Source organism: Tupaia chinensis, unplaced genomic scaffold (genome assembly GCF_000334495.1).
Source record: "Tupaia chinensis unplaced genomic scaffold, TupChi_1.0 Scaffold000647_1, whole genome shotgun sequence".
Taxonomy (NCBI): Eukaryota; Metazoa; Chordata; class Mammalia; order Scandentia; family Tupaiidae; genus Tupaia; species Tupaia belangeri.
The window spans coordinates 3,642,405-3,660,316 of NW_006160168.1; the positions used below are offsets into that span (position 1 = coordinate 3,642,405).

General features: G+C 39.4%; 1 protein-coding gene across 1 annotated transcript in view; it reads left to right on the forward strand.

Annotated features, from left to right (window-relative positions):
- Positions 1-17,912, forward strand: part of ITGA8 (integrin subunit alpha 8) — a 216,940-nt gene that overhangs the window by 75,412 nt on the left and 123,616 nt on the right. The window contains 2 exon segments of the mRNA XM_027776251.1: positions 7,429-7,634; positions 11,369-11,560. Coding sequence (XP_027632052.1) covers positions 7,429-7,634; positions 11,369-11,560 — 398 coding nt within the window.

Below are 17,912 nucleotides of genomic sequence, written 5' to 3' on the forward strand. Positions count from 1 at the left end.
ACATTTTTTTTCCACTTTTAGATTCTTTATTTGGAAGATGGTTCTTAAATTTACTAAGTTAACACACTCATAGATCCTCCCAATACAAATAAGGACAGTGAGCTAAAGATATTCTAACACTCTTGCAGATCCACACCTCCACTATTTCAAAAATAATTTCTTTCATGAGAGAGAGAAAGACAAAGAGAAAAATAGAGGTAGACATACATAACAGGGCCCCCACACCATGATGCACTCCTAGCCCAGATTGGCCAAGTTTACCTGGCATATACCAGAAGACCTCAGGACCTGAACCTTGACCTTCCCCTGGGTCTGGTTGTATCACTGCTATACTACTATCTGGCCCAACATCTCCACCCGTTTGCACCTTACTCTTAGGTTTCTGAGTTCCTAAATTGTTCGGAATCAATCAGCTCATCCCTGGGTCAGTCAACAGAAAGCCTAGGGAAGATGAAAGGGAGAGGACAGAGAGATCAGGGTACTTATTCTCCTATCTCTCCCAGGAGCATTTCCAGGGCTAGGGGTGATTACATCCCGGGATGAAAATGTTAGCTTCTGCAGGAGGTCCTCCTCATCCAGCTGTCTGGGTCACTAGAAGTGTTCCCGCCCTCCATGCCTTCAAGTCTATGGGTGGTAGTGACATGAGATATGGCATCATCCCTTGTGGTTTCTTTATACGCTGCCCTAATTTTTGTGAATTGTCCCTTAATTAAATCCTTTTAAAATTATCCTAATTTGAATGTGCCATCTGTTTCTGGCCAGGGCCCTGAATACAGGCAGTCTCAAAACTGGCAAATGTCCTCTATAGAGACTTTTCTCTCTGCAGCCCGGGGCAGAGTTATCCTATGCAGAACGTGGCATGCTACCTTTTTCTTTTCCATACTGTGGTTCTTTTAGGCCTGCTGAAAATAGATGCCCTTCAAAAACAAAATATAATAATTTTAAGACCTAGATAGAAGAGACTCCCAAAGCAAAATGATATAAAATAGAGAAAGCAATGATGTATTACATGGAGGAAAGGGGAATTATTTTCATTCTTTATCCTCTCAAAGAAAGATACAAATGGAACCTATAAAAGTATAAACAACATCCTTTAGTCTTCACACCTTACACTTCCGGATGGAACTGGACCTTGGTAGATGTCTTACTGTGAGGCTACAAGGAAACCATAGACACGATAAGGTATTTAACAAATGCCTCTAGAGCAGAAACTGAAAGATTGGAAGGTACAATAGCAGGGAGGGCAACTGTACATGCCAGAGACAGTATTGGAGGGGGTAAGTAATAAGGAGTGGGAGGTAGAGAATCAGGGAATAAAAGAACAAAACATTTAATGGACAAAGTAATGAAAGGGTAATAAGGAGTGGGAGGTAGAGAATCAGGGGAAAAAAAAAAACAAAACATTTAATGGACAAAGTAATGAAGTTATCTGCCAATAATAATGTATATGGTAATGTCTTTGACTTGACTAATATGCTGGGGAAAAACATGTAAAGTTGCATAGTGATTAAGTGTAAATTTAAAAATTAAAGAACAAAACCAAATGCCTCTTCAATCCCACCACAATATTAACAGAAATGGAGACAACTGAGGCTCCTCTAAAATAACAACAGGGGCTAGAAGAGTCCAAGTGCCTGCTCCCCCTCAGCCAGGAGCATAGAAGCAATGGGAGCTTCTCCATCCCCCTCATCCTCTCCCTTTTTCTCCTCCTCTTCTCCCCACCCCCAACTTCTTTATTTTTTTAAGACAGATTTTTGCTATAGAACACATGCACTCACCAGAGAGATAGAAAGAGACAGACAGCAAGAAATCACCCCCTACAAGGGGGACGACTATGCTCCAATTCCTTCTCCTCCACTCTCCTCTTGAGATTTTAGGCACGCATGCACACACACCTGTCTTGACTTTTAAGCCACCAGGTCCAGGACTCAAACTGCAGTCGACTACGTGAGAATCCAGCAACGTAACTATTACACCATCTGCTGGTCCCTCTTCTTCATTTTAAGACAAGGTCATATCTAAGTCTTCCTTCCTCAGCTTCCCAAATAGCTAGGAATACAGGCGGGTACCACCACACCCAGATCTTTTGTATGTGGGATTTCCCTGTGCTACTCAAGCCCGCCTCCAGAAGAACATTTTTTTAAGTACTTATATTTGGAACATTTTAAAGAAAATGTTTTACCTAAGTTTAGCAATCCATTTTATGTTTTGGAACCTGAGACCACACCGATAGTCATTTCTCAGTTCAGCCCTACATTCCCCACTTTCCTTGGTACAGATTGGTAAATTAGAAACAGGTCCAGGTGGGACTAGCAGCTAGCGTAATGGCTGTGTCACTGGACTCCCACTTAGTTGACCACGGTTCGCATCCTGGACCCAGTGGCTTAAAACTCACACCGGGCGTGTGTGTGTGCGTGCCCAAGATCCTGAGAGGCGAATGAAGGAGAAGGGATTGCGGCATGGCCATCCCTCCTGGGGGGATGATTTCTTGCTTTCTGTCTCTCTGTCTCTCTCTCTCTGTCTGTCTGGTGAGTGCACGCGCCCTATAGCAAAAACCTCTCTTAAAAAAAAATTAAAAAAAAAGGAAACAGATCAAGGTGATTGTCCATATATTTTATCTATTGTTGTTGTTAGATAGGGAAGAGTCTATTCTAGAAATAGCTCCAAGTCCAGACTATTCCAAAGTCGCTTTTCACTCTGATGCTGGCTCCTATGAGGTAGGAGAGAGAAGGCAAATGTGTTTTGCTTTTTGACAGGAAGTCTTTCTGTTTCCACTGGAATGACATGTAAAGATACTGTGCATTCCCTTCAACAGCCAGCCCAGTGCAGTCATCTTACTTACCCTTGCCATTTATTAAATGCTGCTGCATATACAATGTGTGTATGAGAAAGAGAGATCTTAGTGATGTATTTAATAAAGTGAACTATTTCTCTATTTCTACATTATAGAGAGGTAGTGGGACTTCTCAAATATGACACAACTATTGATGGTTACTAAAAGACCTAGGTCTTAAATCTAGATCAGTATGATGCCAAAACTTGTATTTTTTCATATCATCTGGACTCGACTTACTTTTTCAATTATCTTTTCAATTTTTTTCTAAGCTTTTCTTTCTTTCTTTCTTTTTTAATTCATGATAGTGTATACATGCATGAAAGAAACAGAGACAGGATTGCTGTCAACAGGGTGTCTTCGCACTGATAATCCCCTTTCCTGGTCCTCCAGTTCATCAGCATCTCAGACACACACCCACCCAGCACGTTTTCAAGTAGACCTGGGGATCTCAACCCACCGCAGCCATGTGGCTTCCAGCATTTGCAGTTCACTTTACTACTACCTGCACCACTGGTTTGGGCTTGTTTACTATTATTGTTGAGACACTTTATTTTTTAGAATAGTTTTATGGTTATACAAAAATTGAGCAGGGAGTGCAGAGAGTTCCTTTATACTCTCTCCATTCTCACCCCTTCTGTTTTCCCTACTATTAACATCCTGCATTGGCATGGTCCATTTGTTATAACTGATGTTGATAAATCACTAACAAAAGATTGTAGCTCACATTAATATTCACTCTGCATTATACAGCTGTATGGGTTTTGCCAAATGCATAATACGTGCATCTACCATGAGTATCACACAGAATATTTATTTATCTCTGTTAACCCCTCTTCCTTTTCCTACTCCTGACAACCACTGATCTTTTTATTATCTCCATAGTTTTGTATTTTCTAGAATGTCATATGGTTGGAATCATGTAGTACACAGCCTTTCAACTTGGCTTCCTTTACTTAGCAATATACATTTGAATTCTTTCATGCTATTCAGTGACTTGACGGCTTGTTTCTTCATGCACATGTATGTATGTGTGGTGTTTTAGACAGCATGCTATGTCACAATTCTGCCTCAATCTCCAAGTAGCTGCCATCACAATTGCATGTCATCACAGCCAATTTTTTAGGGTGAGCAGGAATCGCACCCAGTCCTCCCATGTGGCCTCAGACAGCCAAGTAGCAGCATTTACCAGTGCATTGTAGTAGCTGGGTCAGCTCATTTGTTTTAATTCCTGAATAATTTCTTATTGTGTGATTTAACATAGTTTATCTATCCATTCACTTGTTGAAGAGTATCTTGGTTGCTTCCAAGTTTTGGCAATTATGCTGTACATGTTTATGCAGGTTTTTATGCGAATATAAATCTTAAACACATTTGGGAAACTACCAAGAAGTGCAATTGTGGCATTATATGCTAAGCCTATGTTTAGTTTGTAAGACACTATTAGACTATCTTCCAAAGAGGCTGTTATCATTTTGCATTTCCCTCAGCAGTGAATGAGTTCTTGTTGCTCTACATCTTCATCAACATTTAATGCTGTCGGTATTTGTATTTTAGTCATTCTAAGAAATTTGTCATGATATCTCATGGTTTTAATTTGCACTTCATAACAACATATGACATTGCACATGTTATCATTTTTGCCATGTATGATTGATCAGGCATCTAGTGAGATACTTTGTTAAATTTTTATTGGGTTGTTTGTGTATGTATGTGTGTGTGTGTGTATAATTGTGTATATACATATGGTATAGATAATAGAAATAATCTATAGTATTATAAAACTTATAATAATATATCTTACTGTTGTTTCATATTGTGAAGTTCTAAGATTTTTCTCTGTATTTTGCTATTTCAGTTTAATTTGTTATAATCTCCCTAGCATTGAGCACACCTAGACCATTTCTTGATCATTGACTCTACTCAGGGGTACTTGTTTTGGCTCAGCACCACCCTCTGGATAGCTACTGCTATATTAACCTGTCAGGATCCCACCCAGGCCAGGGCCATTTTCTCCAGGAAGCCTTCCTTAATCTCTTCTAAGTATCTGTTGCTCCCCTGTCTCAGATCCCCGGCATTATTTTGTATCTCTCATATTATTTTCCCCAATCCACTTTGGTTTTAGTTATACAAGTAGCAATTAAACCTCACTTGTAAAATAATTAGGGACCTAATTAGTTGACCTGATAGTCACCACTGTATTTTTTAAATAACTTACTTTAACATTTTAAATATGGTAGTTGCACTGAGAAATAGACAGTATATGAACTTCCCAAGAAAAGCAAGCAGTCAGACAGGTGAACCCAAGAGGGTGGAGCCTCTTGTGGACTGTTTGAATCTTGCGGGAAGTTTCCTGCTCTCCCAAACTGCTGCCACCTATGCTTGCCCTGTGATATTAATGGCATTAAAGAGTTACACAGAGAGCAAATATATGTAAATAGATAAATAATCTATGATCAACATACTTACTATATTAATAATATACTATTACAAACATGTATTTTTTTAGAGGTTTTTTCTATAGGGCATGTGTGCTCGCCAGAAAGACAGAGACACAAAGTGAGAAATCACCCTCCAGGGGGAATGGACGTACTGCAATCCTTTTTCCTCCATTCTCCTCTTGGGATCTTGGGCATGCATGCACACGTGTCTGGAGTGAGTTTAAGCCACCGGGTCCAGGACTCAAACTGCAATTGACTACATGGAAGTCCAGTGACATAGCCATTACGCCAACTGCTGGTCCCGAAATATATTAATGGTAAATAATGCATATACATTATATTGATGATAATAGTAATTAGTTTACTTGGCAAACTTCAGCAAATTACCTAAACTACATAGGCATAACAGACAAATGGAGGACCAGCAGGTGGTGTAGTGGATAAGGTGTTGGAATCCCATATGGTTGACCATGGTTTGAGTCCATATCTGGTGGTTTGAAATTCATGCTGAGTGCATGCGCATGTGTGCCCAAAATTCCAAGAGGAGAATGGAGGAGTGGGGATTACAACATGGCCATCCACCATGTGGAGTGATTTCTCACTTTCTCTGTCTCTGTCTTTCTGTCTCTGGCGAGTGCACATGCCCTATACCAAAAATCCCTCTCTCTAAAAACAATAAAACAGATGAATGCAAATTTTCACTTCAGCCTCAAGTGGTCTTTCAGGTAATTGCCTTTGCAAACAAACTTTAGTAGTGGAGTCATTCGTACAGATCAAACTATGCATTTTGGTTGGCATGACCTTTCTTAAATTTAAAAAATCAAAGTCAGATAGGCATCTGTTTTGTGAAAAATCAAATTGCTTAGACAGCTCATGGCAAAACAATAAACAAAAGAAAAATTGTTTCCTGTTCTATTCTAGATGCCTGCCTAGCTCTGTGACACTTTTTTAATTCTCCTGATTTTGTCTTCCTTTCTAAAGAATTGACTTAGGAGTCTGGTTCCTGATTTTTTCTTAATCTTTAAAAGAATTCATTTCCCGTTATAATCTACATATACAAAGAATATAAATTTTTATTTGAAATTAAAATGTTTTTCTCTCCTTTTAGCCAGTTTATATACCTCTTGTCCTGTTTCATTTAAGTAAATATAACAAGAGGAAAGGGAAGGACCAAATCCATGTTAAACCTAATTGCTGCAAGAAAACTGCACAATTTAGATGTATCATTATATAGATTGTAGACAAACTCCAATCTACTTTTAGAGAAATCTATTTAGGTAATTTTGATATGTTTTTCTTATGTAACTACAAGTTTCTGGAAACGCAAGAAGCTGAAAAGAGCAAAATAGTTGTGGTTTTCTTAAAGTAGTCATTTTTATCAAAGTTAAAAAGTTCAGTGTGATAATTTAACTGCTCTTATTTTCTTAAAGCATTCTATTCCATAGACATAACAAAGCAATGAAAGTGATACGATGATTGTAAAATATTCCTCAGAAAAGGAAAAATACCAATGGAAATGTACTAATCCGATTTCAAATACTTGACCCTTGAACAATACAGGTTTAGCCTGTGCTGGTCTCTTTATACATGGATATTTTGCTATAAATAAATTGGAAAATATAATATGGTATAGTACTATAAATGTATTTTCTCTTCCTGACAATTTTATTAGTAAAATGTCCTTTTCTCTAGCTTACATTATTGTAAGATACAGTAAATAGTCTATATAACATACAAAATATGTATTGACTATTTGAGTTCTTGGGAAGGCTTTTAGTCAACAGTAGGCTATTAGTAGTTAAGTTTCTGAACAAGTCTAAAGCTATACCACAGACCCACATGCTCTGTCCTCGCGCAGTGCTGGACACTGCTGCTTGGCAGGCTGAGGCCACATGGGAGGCCCGGTTTCAATTCCCAGCCCTTCCTAAAAGCCTACTCAGGAGGCTAAACCAGAAGAACCCTGACTAAAACACGACACACACACACACACACACACACACACACACACACACACAGAAAAAAACGTTATAAATAGATCTTCAACTGTAAGGCTTAGTCCCCTTAACCCCTGCAAAGCAAAGCTCAAGGGCCAACTGTATACCAACGAAGAATCTCATCTCTTTCAGTGCACTGACCGTTCTCTGTTCTCTACAGGATGGACGATATACTGATTGGGGCACCTCTCTTTATGGAACGTGAATTTGAGAGTAACCCTAGAGAAGTGGGGCAAATCTACTTGTATTTGCAAGTGAGTTCTCTCTTCTTCAGAGACCCACAGATCCTCACGGGCACCGAGACTTTCGGGAGATTCGGTAGTGCTGTGGCACACTTAGGGGACCTGAATCAAGATGGATACAATGGTAATTTACACCAGTATGTGGATATCATTTATGTGTCATAATGTCATGCTATTCTTGCATGAAAAAACTTGGATATTTTTAAGTAGTCATGATGGTATGTGGGGATATAGTTATCATTATTGGTCTTGTAATAAACTATCAACGATTTCAAGGTTTCTTTTGTTTTGTTTTGTTTTTTAGTTTTTACCACTTATGGTACATGTGCTCACCAGAGAAAGACAGAAAAAGAGAGAGGGAAAGTGAGAATCACCCCCAGGAATGATAGCCATACCACAATCCCTTCTCCTCCAGTCTCCTCTCAGGATTCTGGGCATGCACACACATGCCCAGTGTAATTTTCAAGCTGCTGGGTCTAGGACTTGAACCACAGAGTCAGCCATGTGAGATCCAGCACCTTAACCTCCATGTTACCTGTTGACTCCATTTCAAACTACTTTTAAGTTTATATATTTTGACTACTGATGATGTTACATGGAAATTCACTCCCCTTCAATTTAGCATGTCCTTTAATACATATTGCTAGTGGCAATGACTTTTTTTTTTTGGAGAGTTTTTTTTTGTTTTTTGTTTTTTTTTTGTTTTTTTTGCTATAGGGCACGTGCGCTCGCCAGACAGACAGAAAGAGACAGAGAGATAGAAAATGAGAAATCACCCCCCTGGGGGGATGGCCACGCCGCAATCCCTTCTCCTCCATTCTCCTCTTGGGATCTTGGGCATGCACACACATGCGCCCGGTGTGAGTTTTAAGCCACCAGGTCCGGGACATGAACCGTGGTTGACTACATGGGAGTCCAGCAACATAGCCATTATGCTAACTGCTGGTCCCAGCAATGACTATTTTTTAACATTGATATTTAGATTTGTTGACTTGAAGAGACCTGGAGCATCATCTATAATCTATTATGTATAGAGTCAAGGCAGATAATTCCATATTAATATATAAGCGAGTACATTGCCTTCTCATTAACCCATGCAGATTATATATAAGCTACGCTTGATTTTTATTGGTCTGTAAACTTCAACTTAAAGACAGTTTAAATGTTTGCAATAAAGGAGTGTTAAATTCTTAGTTTAGGCTTATGGTTAAGTTAGGAATTTATGAATGCCTTCTAAATACCCTCTCCTCAGAAAAACAAGTATGTTCACATAAAATTTCACACGCACTTTATATTAAGAACCAAGATACAGTTTTTGGTTTTGTTTTGTTTTGTTTTACTAAAAAGGAAGAAGTACAAGGAATTTGCTGTAACAAATAGTCTAGGGACTGTTCAAATCAGGTCAGTATTCATTAGTGCCCTTGGCAAGAATTATTTGACTCATGATTTCTTTGAAAAGGCAATTTTCAGCCATGTATGGTTAGCAATTTTTTAATGTCTCATAAAACTTAAGTACATATTAAAAACTTAGGGTAACAGAGAATTTTTTAAAAAGACAAATTCACCTTTATTTGACTTGCTTCTTTCCCAAATTGCCCTAGTCCTGTTATCATAGTGACATAAATTATTTATGGAGTTGTCTTTTTCCACATATTTTCTACTTGTCTTTTTTCTCAAATCCTTCATATTTTTTGAGAACTAAGAGAAGCATTTTTAAAGCCATGAAAGGAGTCTGTAGCCTCTCTAAGCCTTGATATCATTGAGTGAAATGTGGGTAAGGAAATACCTAGCTACTGGGACAAGCAGATGGTGTAATGATTACATTGCTTGGAATCCCACATAATCAACCACTGTTTGAGTCCCAGACTTAGCAGTTTAAAATTCACACTGGGCGTGCACATGTGTGTGTGTGTATGTGTCCAAGATCCAAAAGAAGAATGGAGGAGAAGGGATTGTGGCATGGCCATTCCCCCCAGGGGGTGATTTCCCACTTTCTGTCTCTCTGCCTTTCTTTGTCTCTCCAGTGAGTGCTTGTGCCCTATACCAAAAAAACTCTCTTTAAAAAAATATTGAAAAAGAGGTGCCAGCAGGTGGTGTGTGATTAAGGGTACTGGACTCCCACATGGTTGACCCTGGTTTAAGTCTCAGACCTGGCGGCTTGCTTTCTCACTTTCTCTCTCTCTCTCTCTCTCTCTCTCTCTTTCTCTCTCTCTCTCTCTCTCTGTTCCTCTTTGGTAAAAAGAAAGAAAGAAAGAAAGAAAGAGAGGGGGGAGAGAGGGAGGGAGGAAGAGAGAGAAAGAGAGAGAGAGAGGGAGGGAGGGCAGGAGGGAAAGGAAGGAAAGAGGGAAGGAAGGAAGGAAGGAAGGAAGGAAGGAAGTTAGTTAGTTAGTTAGTTAGTTAGTTAGTTAGTTAGATAATTCTGGCCCAGAACTAATTTTTAGATACTGCTATTTATCTTTAACGTTCAAGATAATCCTGACAAACAAAATTCGTAGAAGGTAAGTGGCTTATGTGAGTGGGAGTTAGGTGATACTGCTCTCTCTAGTTTTCCCAGTATCTTTAACTATTGAATGTGTCTTGCCTTCTTCATGGGACTAGATGATTATTAAACACTGTAATTTTTTGTGAACAAGGAGATTTTTAAATGTTAACATATATGCATGTGCACACGTGAGAGAGTGAGAGAGAGAGAGAGAGAAAGAGAAAGAGAGAGAAGCACCCTTGACAGGATCTCATCATGCTGCAGCTTCTTTTCCCCAGCTCTCTGGCTTCTCAGGGTCTTGGGTATCTATGCATGTGCACCCAGCAAGTTTTGGGGCCAACCCTGGGACCCAAACTCACTGTTATCCATATGACTTCCAGCCTTGCTGGGCACTTGCATTACCACTGTGCCACAGCAGTAAAGATTATTTCTTCTTCATCTTTTTTTTTTTTTAAGAGAGATTTTTTACTATAGGGTGCAGGTGCTCACCAGAGAGACAGAGAGACAGAAAGTGAGAAATCACTCCCCAGGGGGGATGGCCATGCCGCAGTCCCTTCCCCTCCATTCTCCTCTAGGGCTCTTGAGCAGGCAGATACACACACCTGGCATGAGTTTTAAGCTGCCAGGTCCAGGACTCAAATCACAGTGTGGGAATCCAGCGATGTAACCATTATGTCATCTGCTAGTCCCAGGACCATTTTATTGTTTTTTAAAAAGGAATTCTTAAGTACCATGCAAAAGTGCCTTACCTGGTCTGCCCAATCTCTGACCTTGATCTGACCCAGCTTTGTCCATCACTCACTGGGTTCCCATGTGGGTCTCTGGCTGCTCCTCAAACAGGCCATGTTCCCTCCGCCTTTGGGTTTTTGGGCAGAGCTGCTTCTGCTTGGAATGCTCTTTTCTCTGGTTTTCATGTGGTTGGTTCCCTCTTGTATCTAGATTTTAATTCTAGCCACAGAAACATGTGGTCTGACACCTAACTTAAAAACAACAGTCTGACCACTATCAAATCAAGTATCTTCAAGATTTTAAGATTTTTTTTTAAAGATTTATCACTTGTGATATTTTCTTGATTATTTTCCAGTTCAAATGATCTATTATCTGCACTAGAATAGAAACTGTCTAACAACCTGGGCTTCGAGAGTCTCATTCATGGTTGTACCCATTGTACCTAGCACATAGTAGACACTCAGTAAGTATTTGTTGGATGGACAAAATACAACAAATAACTTACTGTTGCTGCAGTACTGCAAAATTTTCATAGAAAACAATAAGCCCTTAGGGCTTTATGATCTTGCTCTTTAATTATAATTAATTCTATTTCTAAAACACTGTTATTTTTTTTAAAAAAATATGTCAATATGTTCTGTTTCTAGATATTGCTATTGGTGTGCCCTTTGGAGGCAAGGACCAGAGAGGTGAAGTACTCGTTTACAATGGGAACAAGAATGGTCTAAACACCAAGCCTTCCCAAATTCTGCAAGGATTGTGGGCTTCACAAGATGTCCCTTCTGGATTTGGCTTTACTTTAAGAGGAGATTCAGACATAGACAAGAATGATTACCCAGGTAAGGTTTTCTTTCTTTTCCCACATGAGAGCCCACTTCCTGGAGGGAGTCCATCATCTGGGAAATACATCATGCTTAAGCAGCTCTCTCATGAGGATGAAGGTCAAGCTTACACATGGCATAGGTTTTTGGGGGGATATGATTCCAGAGTCACTTTCATGAGAATTTGCAAGAAGGCAAAACAAACTCCCTTTCCTGTCAAGAGACAACGTTAAAAAAGGCAAGATGACTTTAAAAACTGCATTGGACATAAAACTTGTCAACTCTGCAATCTAAGTTTTTATTATCCCTCGGTATTTGGTCTCTATTTACAAAGACAGCTAGCCTCAGACACCTTCCTAAAACAGTTATTTTAACCATGTAATTTTCTTTTGAGGTAATAGATGAACCTATGAATCTCAACTTTTTTTTTTTTTGGAGAGGTTTTTGCTATAGGGTGTGTGCGCTCGCCAGGCAGACAGAGAGAGACAGAGAGACAGAAAGCAAGAAATCATCCCCCCAGGGAGAATGGCCATGCCGCAATCCCTTCTCCTCCATTCTGCTCTTGGGATCTTGGACACGCACGCACATGCACCCGGTGTGAGTTTTAAGCCATCAGGTCCGGGACACGAACTCCAGTCGACTACGTGGGAGTCCAGCTACATAGCTATTACGCTAACTGCTGGTCCCAAATCTCAACATTTTTGTCATTAAGATTCACGTTTTTAGATAAACATTTTCCAGTCATATTTTAGGGTTTTCCAAAGATAGGCTGAACATATTTTTTAAAAATAATTATTTAATTTATCATTTTTATTTTAATCTGTTGTAGGACACGTGTCTGTCTCTCAGAGAGAAAGACAGAAAGTGAGAAAACAAGCCACCAGGTCTGAGACTCAAACCATAGTTGGCCGTGTGGGAGTCCAGCGCATTATCCACCATGCCACCTGCTAGCCTCTAGACTGAATATCTTAAAGATGATAAAAAAAAAAGAACTGTTTCATGATAGGAATCACAAACTATTCTTGGTTATCTAATTCATATCGAGGGCACATAGAAATCCATAAAGTGCAGATAATTTATGCTTTGTGTGTGCTATATGGAAATAGGAATTTGTCTTAAAGGATTATTTTACTAATAGTTTTTAGTAGAGAACATTAGACTCTTGGCATTATGGTTCAATTTTAACTTTTATATTGGTTGTTTTAAGATGGTTTCAATAATTTCTTAAAAATCATTAATTGTTAACTGACAGCTTCAACTATTTATTAAAACCTTGTCTATTTTCACCAGCCCCTCCCCTAATTGAGACTTTTCCATATGTCAAGCATTTTCTGGTTTGGGGCAGCAGTCCAATAAGCTGACTGCTTAAATATACATCATTAATTTCATTCTTTTGGCTTTCTCTTCTCCTCTGGGATTAGGCAAAAAGGATACCGCAACATAATCTTAGGAATTTGCCAAAAACCTTTCATGACACTAACATAGATGTTACAGTGCGCTCACAGTGGGTTGGGTATTAAATTGTATGCTAATGCTTTCTACATGTAGCAATTTTGAGAGCACTGAGTTAAATTTATTTTCTTAAGTTATGTTAGTCTAATCAATGATGGTCCGTTCTGGAAGAGTATCATATACATAATATATACTAATTTCAAATCATTTAAAAGTCTAAGTCTCTGATGTGATTTCTACCCAAAATATGTCAGGGTGATTAATGAAATTCAACTTCTGGGTTGCAATTTTAGATAAACAGTTAATTTAGAAAGTTACTGCTATTCGTTATGCTTGTCTTAAGGCTTCCTTTTCCCACCCTTAGTACCAGGGAATTTGACAGACAGAATGGGTGTGCCCTCCACAAAATGAAGGAAATAAAGGATGTGCCAATCAAAGAGTTAGTCTGTCTACTTCCTTTAAAGGGTAAACATGACCTAAGTCAAGGTCAGGAAGGAGAATAAAAAGAAACAACTTTTCTCTCAAGTAATATTTCCTTAAGGGTGGGGGGAGAGGGAAAGAAAGAGTAGAACAGGAGAGAAAAGCTAAAATACAAAGTTACTCATTGATCACCTCTTAAGTATGTCCTTTTTGTCTCCTAATAATCAGAAAAAACTCACTTGAGGTCATTTGCTAGTCAATAACTTTATCTGCTGACACTGATCCCATTTATAGTAATCACTGATGTCAATGCTGTATATCCATCTGTCTCTTTAGAAAATGCTGTTTACTGAGGCAGGACTATTAATACTACTTAGTTGAATTTGTAACTCTCAAGAGTATTGTAGACCTGGGCTCTGATCCCAATCCTACCTCTCAAATAGGAATACAAATGCCTTGTGCTTCATGATCCCATAACATTTTCCACTGATCCTCATTTTCTTGCAAAAGAATGTCACTCAAGGAGGTCTTTTTATCTTGACATCAAAACCTAAGAGTCCTACAGAGAAGAAAACTGTCTTACAGGCAAGTGACTAGATATTCTTAATTATTGAATAAGGTACATTTGAAATTTGTAGGCATAATTAGCAATCAGACATATAACTTTTCTCATTTTTCTAGAAATGAATTCCACTTAGTTCTAAAGCCCCCATTATGACCAAAATGGGAAAACTTAATCTTGCAGTGACTTCTAGATTCATATTAGTCTCATCTGGGTAAATAATTCTTCAGATTCAAGACTGTTTGCTTCCTCTCTCTGGGTCCACTCTCTCAAGTAATAGAGCAGATAGGTTCCTCTTGTCTCTCATGGTCTTGTGTGTATTGCTCAAACTTGCGTTGCTAATGCCATAGCCCATGCAGTGATTTCTGCTCCTAAGTTCCCTGTGTCCTGGGCCTTCCTTGCCCTATGTTGGCCTCTTCTAATCAATTCTGAGCAAGTGTTTCTGTGCTTCTTCTTTTTTTCTTTTTATTATTTTTTTGTTTGGAGAGGTTTTTGCTATAGGGTCCTTGTGCTCACCAGAAAGACAGAAACAGAGGGACAGAAAGCGTGAAATCACCCCCTGGGGAGATGGCCATGATGCAATCCCTTCTCCTCCATTCTCCTCTTGGGATTTTGGGCATGCATGCACATTCACCCAGCATGAGTTTAAGTCACTGGGTCTGGGACTTGAACTATGGTCAACTATATGGGAGTTTAGCGACATAGCCATTACACTAACTGCTGGTCCCATTTCTATTCTTCTAATGGAACTTACCGTTGGGGCCTTCAGAATTCTGAAATTCCCTTAGGTTGATCCACCTAGATTTCCTTTTGCCAGTGCTAATTTTCCAACTAGGCGTCTTGTGGTTCCAGCACCTAAGTTTTCTAAAGTTTTGCCTAAGATGTTGCAAAAGCTTTCTTCCTCCAAAGGCATTTGTGTGGCATGTTTTCTAAACCCTAGAGATCTTTTTATAAACTCCATGGTTTGTTTTATGATTTTCCAAGCCAATTCTGTCTGTAGTTTAAGAAAAACAGCTTTATTTCTTCCTGGGATACTATTCTGGCAAATTAAAAGGACTTTCTTCTTTAGGTTAATGTGCCTCCTGAGTTTCAAGATAATTCAACAAATTGACTTCCTCCTTTTAAGATGTATTGAGTCATCTTTTAGGCAGTAATTGTCAACCTTGGTGCACACAAAAATCACCTGGGGAGTGATTATGGATATTCGAAATATCCATAATGCCCGGGTCACCCTCTAGACCAATTTAAGATTTTCCAGGGATGACCCTCAGACTATAGTGGTGTGTTTAAGTCTCCTGCATGATTCCAGTGTGCAAACATGTTAGGAGCTAATCCTCTAGGACAGTATTTATTTCACTTTCATATACATGCAAGGGGCCAGCAGGTGGCGTGGTGCTTAAGAGCACTGGACTTCCACACGGCCGACCACAGTTTAAGTCCTGGACCTGGCAGCTCACTTTCTCACTTCCTTTTCTCTCTCTCTCTCTTTCTCATTCACTCTGTCCCTCTCTGATCAAGTTAAAATAAAGAAATCAGTAAATAAGTAAGTAAATAAATAAAAAGTTAAATAAAATAATTCTCATATGCATACAGATCTCCTGGGCGCCTTTCTAAGATGCAGATCTTGATTTATTTGGTCAAGGAGGTGGGACAAGACTCCTCAACCCCGCAAGCTTCCAGGTGTTGCCATTGTTACTAGTCTTCATTCCATGCTCTTCGACGAGTGACAGAGTAACAGGTTTTCGGCAGTGCTTCTGAAACTTAGCATGTGTGCCTATCTGTGTTGAGCCTATTAATAAAGGCTGAATACATGAAACTCTTTTGGATATTTTGACTGATTACCAACTTTGGGGTGGGTTTAGGGATTTGCATGATTACCCAGCACCCTACTTTGTGAGATGCTGTTCTAGAATCTGTGGCTCTGTTCCTGGGTCTATAGTAGTCTGGTTTGTACCGTACTCTGTTGGTAAGAACTACTGGCTAAGCTTTGACATTTCATTTATTCTTTATAAGGGTGTCAGTCCAACCAGCAGCTCTTTTTTCCAGACAGTTTCTGTGTGTACTGCCATTATGATCCTTGGGCATATCACACGCTGTAGTCTCATTTGAGAAAATTCAGGAAGGTCTGTCGAAAAGTATTTGATTTTTATGTACTCTACATTTCCTGGGAGTTACCTGTGCATTTAAACTGATGCCTATATGACTTCTATTTAAAATATAAAGTCACATGTGTTAAGAATTAACCCATCTTAACCTCAGTTAAGCCATGAAAGAAGTTACAAAAATACCTCAAGGGAATCCAAGGGCACAGATTAATTGGGCCTCTGAAAGGACTGACAGGGACCCAAGATTGCTTCTCACTTTTACTGTTTCATCCTCTTCTGTCTCTCTCTGATCATATTTCTCTGGGCACATGGTACACTATTTCTACTCCATGATCCAAGTTTACATGTTACAGCTCTATCTATTCAAAGAGACTGTCTACAATTCATCTCAATCCCAAATCCTGGAAGATCCCAAATCCTGGGGGAGGTAGGCTCTGAGTCAAGCAGTGACGTGTTCCAAAGAAAGTAGGAGTTGGTTTATTGATAGTGCAGATGTCTTAGGAGATATTCATTATGACCTCCCTGGGAAAAAAAAATTCCCAGGAAATAAAATTATATTAATATATGAGGAAAACAATTGGAATTATCTTTTTTAAATTATTTTTAAAATATTATTTAAAAATTATTTTTAAGATAAAACACCAAAAATTATTTTAAAGTTACTCAGCATACTTTTGACATTTGTTCCTTTAGTTCAAAGTCTAAAAGAAAAATAAGTAAGACATTCCTTCATTCAGTCCAAAAGTATGCAGCCCTGCTGTTCTAGAAAGCATGCTGTGGTTAGTAATGGACAAGGGAAACAAGTCACTGGCTCCACAGAGCTCATACTCTGGGTGAGAAAGACAGATGGTTAAGAGACAACCACAGCCAGGGTGAGGATGGCTGGAACAGGTATAGTAGAACTTACTAATAGATGAGGACTCCTATTCCATCTATAGAGGACCTCTAGAGTGGCCTCGAATGAAGGCTGAGGAGTAACTGGCCATGGGGAGGCAGGCAGAGGGAACAGTAAGTGTGAAAGCCAGGAAGCAGTGAGAACACACGGCCTCCTGGAAGAGATGAGAGACATGCTGAATCTCCATCATATAAGCAGAGGTTGAGGCTGAACAGGTAAGCTGAGACAGATGAGCTCATTTCTGGGACCAGCAGTTAGTGTAATGGCTATGTTGCTGGACTCCCATGTAGTTGGACATGGTTTGAGTCCCAGACCCGGAGGCTTAAATTCATGCCAGGTGTGTGTGCCTGTGTGCCGAAGATCCCGAGAGGATAAGGGATTGCGGTGTGGCCATCCCCCCTGGCATGCGATTTCTTGCTTTCTGTCTCTCTGTCTCTCTGTCTTTCTGGTGAGAGCACATGCCCTATAGCAAAATAACTCTCCAAAAAAAGAAGAAAAAAAAAAGCCATTTCTGGGTTGGACTCTATAATGAGAGGAATGAGAAGATACTGAACAGGTGTCTCTCTGCTGTGGTCTGGAGAGTGGCTAGACAGGGAGCCCCACTGGAGAACTTCAGGCAGAGATGACAGTGACCCGCATCCAGAAGGTGGTGGTGGGGATATGAGGAAAATAGAAGGATGTAAGAGATTTTTTTTTCTCTCTCTTTTTTTTTATAGTTTATTTTTTATTATAATTTTTTCCCCATCACAACACACAAATGAATTTTCCATCCAAAATACACTGTGCATTGGCTCAATCAAGCACGTCACCATATATGTTCTCAGCAAATAGTTTCCCAATTCTTGTGTCCTGCATACCTTGCCTTTTGTTTTGCCATCCTAGATTCCCCATCCCCCTCCCTCTGTTATGACCCATCCTCCTCCCACATTGTCCCTG